The sequence below is a fragment of the Poecilia latipinna genome, unplaced genomic scaffold (assembly GCF_001443285.1).
Source record: "Poecilia latipinna isolate Pla-1442-1.1 unplaced genomic scaffold, P_latipinna-1.0 Scaffold2266, whole genome shotgun sequence".
Classification (NCBI taxonomy): Eukaryota; Metazoa; Chordata; class Actinopteri; order Cyprinodontiformes; family Poeciliidae; genus Poecilia; species Poecilia latipinna.
In genome coordinates this window covers 138,208-144,769 of record NW_015114882.1, presented here as the reverse complement: position 1 = coordinate 144,769, position 6,562 = coordinate 138,208, and the positions used below count along the sequence as shown (strand labels likewise).

The following is a 6,562-nucleotide window of genomic DNA, read 5'->3' as shown; positions in this document are numbered from 1 at the left end:
AAGCAAGGCAGATGCAGGCCTTTAAAATTGTGATGCTATTTATGGGTCAAATAGACTCAAAAAATTGTAACAGCAGCTGGTCAGGGGGCCCAATCTAATTATTTGTCAGGGGGCCCATGATTTCTGGCAGCGCCCCTGCTCCTGGTTCTGGAGGATTAAGGTGCGTTTGTTTTGCTTGCCTGGCCAGGTGGAGGATGAGGAAAATCGGGAGGAGACAGAGGGAGAGGAAGGAGTCGGCTTCATCGCTCATGTTCCGGTTCCGTCTCAGAAAGAGGTAAGACCGCTGCTCCATTCAGAGATTCTGACCTGGGTTCCGGTTCTGACCCGACCTGTCTGTGTCTCAGGTGGAGGAGGCACTGGTCCGGAGGAAGAAGATGGAGCTGCTGCAGCGCTACGCCAGCGAGACGCTTCAGGCTCAAAGCCAGGAGGCCAGAACTCTGCTGGGGCTCTGACCCAGTTCTGACCCAGTTCTGATCCAGCTGGTTCTCACCCGTCTGTGTAAATATTCAGTTTTGTACGGTGTTTTTTTGTTTTTTTCATTAAAGCGTTAACAGCTCAGCACTATGTGTGTTTGTTTGGTTCTGACTTGATGATGAAACTTGGGTCATCTGGGGGACAGAACCAGAACCAGCCACCCCTGGGGGGAGGGGCTTAAAATGGAAGGACCACCTGCTGGTTTCAGCCAGTGACATCAGCAGCTGCAAATGACACTGTAAATAAACGTTAGAATAAAACCAAGCCAGCACGCAGCTACTTATTGAAACGGTGAACTAGCTCAACGACATTTGAAACAAAATGGCTTCTTCTCGACCGTGAATATAAAACCTCGAAAACTGGGATGTTTGGTTTAAAAGAGTAAAGGATTTTCTTTAACATTTTTTAGGATGACGTGAGTTTTTACATTTCATGCTTTCAAAGTTAAGAATGGTGATTAATCTGATCACAAATGACATCATGAAGCACCAACAGGTAAGAAAACAACCAGCAAAATGTTCAGAAATATTCTATGTTGTGTACCCACATCCCCTTTCATCGGCCCCTCATAGGGCTCCTCATGGGGCCTCTCATGGGCCCCCTCATGGGGCCCCTCATATAAAGCCTTTGGATGTTGTATCTGTGTTTGTAATTACTGGTGTTCTATGTTGTTCTTGTATTTTCCTGTTTAATAATTTAAAAAAGCACCAACAAAATGGCTGTAAATGAGAACGTTTCGTCGCTGAGCCAGTTAGCTAGCACTGATAGCTAACACTGATAGCTAGCACTGATAGCTAGCACTGATAGCTAGCACTGAGTTATCTGGGCCTTAGTTGCCAAGTTCCTGCTCAGTAATGGTGTAGGTTAAGTAGTGATTCATCAATACTTTCTAGTTCATTTTTCCAATTGAATGTCGGGAAAGTCGGTGAATCTATTAGATCTCTCGTCGCCATGGTGAGCAACACTGTCATCTGTGTCATGGAAACTGTTCTTCATTTTTAGTTATATGCGGTCCAGTTCCCCAACCCGATCTCTCCCCAGTGGAACGAATAACAAAAGGGAAGAGGAAATTAATAACTTAATATTTATAATAGTCCTGGAGGACCCTGAACAAGAGAAGAAGAAAATAAGGAGGAGCTGGAGGACCAAACCCCTTATAGTAAACACAGAGGACACAACAGTCAAGTATAAGCGGACAAATACGTTAAAGAACACATTTTGTGTAAATATACAACTATTAATACAGACCCAGTTACACCAGACAGAAGAGCCTCTGTCCCAGTGTTCCCAGCTGCTGATAGGTTAATTAGAGGCATCACTCTGCAGCATGTGATTGGCTGATTAGGTAGGGCATGCTGCACGTGTCCTCATGTGAGGAGACAACTGCAGTCAGCTGCAACTCATTTACAGCTCCAGGAGTTCTGGTTCTGGACGCAGATAGTCTGACCCAGCACGATCAGAACCGAGTATTTAGGTTCTGTTTCCAGACAGAAGAACCATCCTCACCTCATCAGAACCAGAACCCTATGGTGATGTCTAGAGATGTTCAGTATCAGCCTGCAGGTTCTGGTTTACAAAAATTACAAAACAAAAATGTTTCTAAAGCTGCTGATGAAGAAGAGTATGTGAGGAGCCGCTACCAACCTTGGTCCTGCTATTCCTCTGACTGCCTGAAGGGGGAGATAGAGTTCCAGGCGTTAAGCTCTTGGCCTCAAATAATTTAACATTTCAGAGGGGAGCAAAGGATCGTCAGTCTGAATCTAAGGAACATCTTCTGAAGTTGAGGAGCATCAACTTAAAGTCTCACGTTAAACGTCGGTTTGAGTCTAGGGATCGGAGGAACAGAGGGAACCTGAGTCACCTGGCTTCAACCAATCGGAGATCTCCCATCATTAATGACGTCATCATTTAGCCCACCCCAGTGACATCACAGACCTGTGGTTTTAAAGCAGCAGCAGCTGCTGTTCTGAGGTCAGACCGGCGGGATGTGGAGCCGAGGTTTCGGACTGCAGCTGGTTCGCCAAGCGTCCACTGTGAGACAGGTCAGGGGGACACTGTCCCCTGTCCGCTTCCTCATTCCTTTCTTCCTCTCCATTTCCTTCTTTCCTTCCTTCTGGAGTCCTTCCTTCCTTGATTGCTTAGTTTCCTTCTTCCTTCCTTTTGGTGTCTAACTGGTCTGTTCTGCCAACCTCACCTGTCTCCCACCTGTCCGGCCGCCAGGTGGGCGTCCTCTTCGATGTCGATGGCGTCCTCCTGCGCGGTGGATCCGTGATCCCGGCTGCTCGGCGCGCCCTCAGGAAGCTTGTGGACCAGAACCAGAGCTTTCTGTTTCCTGTTGTTTTTGTCACCAATGCAGGAAGTTGTCTGAGACGCCACAAGGCGCAACAGCTGTCTCACCTGCTGGACGTGCAGGTAGAGGGGGAGGGGCTTAAAGGCTGCTGCTGCTGTGTGACTGGATCAGAACAAGTCATATGCTTCCTCTGCAGATCGCACCTGAGCAGGTAGTTCTGTCGCACAGCCCTCTGCACATGATGGAGACGTTCCACAATAAATGTGTTCTGGTGTCTGGACAGGGACCAGTGACCCAGATCGCCCACACGTATCCTTCACCTGTTGGCTCACCTGTTGGCTTTAAAGTTACTCATTGGGCCATTTTCCTTTCATTTGTTGTGGCTGAGTGAGTTGAGACTCCAATACTTTAAAGGGGCAGTATCATGTAAAATCAACTTTTTTGATCTTTCCACAATGTTTGAGAAATTCTTTTGTCTCCATAGCAACCATTCATCTGCAAAACACCTAGGTGGACCTAGCCCCACCTTCGAGATGCAGCTTTTCCTATTTGGAAATATTTGATATTTCTCCTTCAGACTAGCCAGCAGCAATTTGCAAACACCTGGAGGAACTGCTGAACTCATTATAGGAGATACTACTCAGAGCATCACTGGTAAAAATGTTTGAGTTAATAGAGGAGCCATGTTGCGATGACTTCCAGAAGGTGGAGCTTCAGAAAGAGCATGAGTTTTTAAAGAGGCAGAGGCCCAATTTCAAGACATTACATCCGGAAGTCAAATTTCTTTTAAGTCATATTTGTTATATTTAGCATTTTGATAACAACTAAAGGTAAAAGTTATTCAATTATGCTATAAAATGGCACTATGTCCCTTGAAAACGCATAATACTGCCCCTTTAAAACTTTGCAGGAACACACGGACCAGAACTCAGTGATGCATGGTGACCAGATGATGTTGTGGACTTTTGACTCGGTATTTCTCAGTTTGGGTTTCCAGAAGGTTGTAACCATGGAGGAGCTCTCAGAACAGCACCCTCTGCTGGATATGGTGGACCACAGCAGGAGACCCACCAGCACTGTGAGTCCTGGCTAACCCGAGCGGTTCTGTAGAACCTGGAGTTAATGTATGTCCTGTTTCATGATGATTTTTATAGTTGATCAATAAAACAGTATTTCCAAAAGTGTCCGCTGAATATCTTAGACATGTTTTTAAAGGGGCAGTCTCTGATATGTGCTGCCATCTGGTGGCTAAAGTGGGGCAAACGACCATCTCGGTCAGTTTTGTATATTTTGGTGTCTCCACTGATTAGTTACTGATCCACAGGAAGTGTGCCTCCTGTTCCGGCTGATAGATTTTTGTTGTTTTGTTTGTTTCAGCCCAGTTCTTCAAGGATCCTCCCGCAGATACAAGGTAACACAACCACAACACCGCCCAGAATCTCAGGTTTAATTTCTCCTCTTCGGTTCACTGTCAGCTCTGAAAACCCAACAGCACCTTCAGCTGAATGTTTGATCAGGAAATGCAGCCTGATGGTTTAAGAACCAAAACTGTCAGTTTGTAACATTGTTTACTATTGTATATTCCGTAGATATTTTCTTAACCATAAGATTCCCTATTAGTATGTTTTTGTAGAAAAGCGCCACCTAATGGACATGCTTGAAAATATATGAAAAGTGCTGTGTCACAGTAGATCAGAAAGTAAATTGTATGTGGTGTGTTTAACTTAGCTCTACACAGTTTTCTGACCGTTACATGTGGAATGCTGTGCAAGATTGAAGAGACGGCCTGTTAAGGCCTGTGCTGAGGAATTGTTTTGTGATATCTACCAAAGAGAAGTAAAGTTCGTCGTTCATCAGACTTTGTGTGAATTTTGTAAGTACTTCTTCAATTCATTAAGAGATATTTGTGGAACAGAAACGCATCAGCTAAAAGCCAAGCTAGTGAACGCCAACAAAAGAAAACTGAAATTCATTCAACAATATAATGGCTTTGCACTGAAATGAAGCAACTACGTGTTTCTGGGACAGAAGGAACTGACCATGTGACGCCTAACGAGGTTAGCCACCAGCTAATGAGGTTACAGTAGCCTAGGTGTGACGAACGTCTAAACGGATTATTTGTCCGAGGTCATATTCTTCAACCGTTTCAAGAAGAATATTTCTGAACTGAATGAACTTTGGTGGCAGGATTTTCTCTGTCTGCTGCTGTTTCATCTGTGAACCACCAGGGGTGCTAGTTACACTACTTTAGACTCTTGACAGCATTGTGTCTTCAGGGTGTGATGGGTTAATGAGAGCTCACATCTTTCCTACTGGAAAGGCCAAAAGCAGCTTTTTGTTGCCATTTTTGTTTGTTCCCTTTTGTTGCCATAGCGATCATCCTGTTTGGGGAGCCAATCAGATGGGAGACCAACCTGCAGCTAATCGTTGATGTGCTGCTGACCAACGGTAGACCTGGGTGTGTGTATGACACTAGGCTATCGGCACAGATGCCCGTTCTTGCCTGCAACATGGACCTGTTGTGGATGGCTGAAGCCCCGTCACCACGGTAACAGGCACTCCCTTCAGATGTGGGCGGGCCAGGAGGGCGTCCAGCCATTGGTGACCTGGATGTGTTGCTTCAGGTTCGGTCATGGGATGTTCCTGCTCTGTCTGGAGTCCATCTACAGGAAGTTGACCGGCCGGAGGCTGGAGTATGAGGCAGTGCTGGGGAAACCCAGTCTGTTCACATACCAGTATGCCGAGCAGCTGCTTCGCCAGCAGAACCAGAACCACAAGCTGTCTACCATCTATGCTGTTGGGTATCCACAACCCATCTCTTAACATGTCTCAGAGTCTGTCTCTGGATCTGTCTCATTTGCCTCTGTTGCTCGTCCCTGAACCCATCTCTTGACCCATCTCTCAATGTGCCTAACCAAACCAGAGACTTGGTAACTGTATCCCATGATGCACCACCTGTTACCCTGTTGGTAACCTTGTCTCAGTCTTGGTCTTCGTCTGTAATCCTGAATGAAATCAAAGTCTCTGTCATGTTCCGAAACCTCCAGTCTGTAAGGCTGTCTAACTGCCTGTGCTGTTGAATGACCAAACCTGTGCACCATGTGACTGATCCACCTGTTCCCTCAACACTTTCAGGTAACCAAGCATTCTGTCTTCCTCTCTGAAGCAACTGCTGCCTTTGTAGAACTTGGAAGATGTAGTTAGTTGTTGTCCCCTGGCTTTAGAGCTTCTGTAAAATGTTCCACTAAACTGATTAATGTTCAATAACAAGACTTTATAGGTCAGTGGTCACCAACCTTTTTATTACCGTGGACCCGTGTTCTAACTATCTGTCATACCTCGTAAATTCAGCATACCTTGTGGTAATGATAGTCAGAACACCTGTTTGTTCATGACTGGAATCAGTTCTTGTGTGGTGTGTTGCTCCTGCCGTGTGGCTGAACACGAACCGATTGAACCTGTTGTACTTTTATCAGCTCTGTGGTCACAGAGGTTTGGAGAATTGGCTGACAATTCTTAAATCGTGCCATGTGAACCAGACTTCAATCAGACTTCAGACTCGCAAGCTCTACTCCTCTCCTCTCGTCTTGACCTTCCCTAACGCTCGCTGACTCTGGTCGCTATGGTAAAATAAGATACAGATGCACAAAATTTTACTTTTGTGAACATTTTAACTTACAATAACGACTAACGGGAGCCCTGAGCTTGTTTCTCTGCAACGAGACGGTCCATCTGGGACTGATGGGAGATGATAACACCCAAAGTGTTTCTTATATGCACAGGGTGTTTGGTGTCTAC

General features: G+C 45.7%; 2 protein-coding genes across 2 annotated transcripts in view; both read left to right on the top strand.

Annotated features, from left to right (window-relative positions):
* The window catches only part of isy1 (ISY1 splicing factor homolog), a 17,812-nt gene extending 17,254 nt beyond the window's left edge, over positions 1 to 558 (top strand). The window contains exons 9-10 of the mRNA XM_015018354.1: positions 188 to 274; positions 345 to 558. Of these exons, the coding sequence (XP_014873840.1) occupies positions 188 to 274; positions 345 to 452 (195 nt within the window). The 3' untranslated portion in view covers positions 453 to 558. The remainder of the gene's footprint in view (positions 1 to 187; positions 275 to 344) is intronic.
* A 1,166-nt stretch (positions 559 to 1,724) lies between these two features.
* LOC106937033 (cat eye syndrome critical region protein 5) overlaps positions 1,725 to 6,562 on the top strand; it is a 9,738-nt gene continuing 4,900 nt past the window's right edge. The window contains exons 1-7 of the mRNA XM_015018332.1: positions 1,725 to 2,516; positions 2,695 to 2,886; positions 2,961 to 3,073; positions 3,749 to 3,842; positions 4,142 to 4,175; positions 5,138 to 5,312; positions 5,389 to 5,565. Of these exons, the coding sequence (XP_014873818.1) occupies positions 2,460 to 2,516; positions 2,695 to 2,886; positions 2,961 to 3,073; positions 3,749 to 3,842; positions 4,142 to 4,175; positions 5,138 to 5,312; positions 5,389 to 5,565 (842 nt within the window). The 5' untranslated portion in view covers positions 1,725 to 2,459. The remainder of the gene's footprint in view (positions 2,517 to 2,694; positions 2,887 to 2,960; positions 3,074 to 3,748; positions 3,843 to 4,141; positions 4,176 to 5,137; positions 5,313 to 5,388; positions 5,566 to 6,562) is intronic.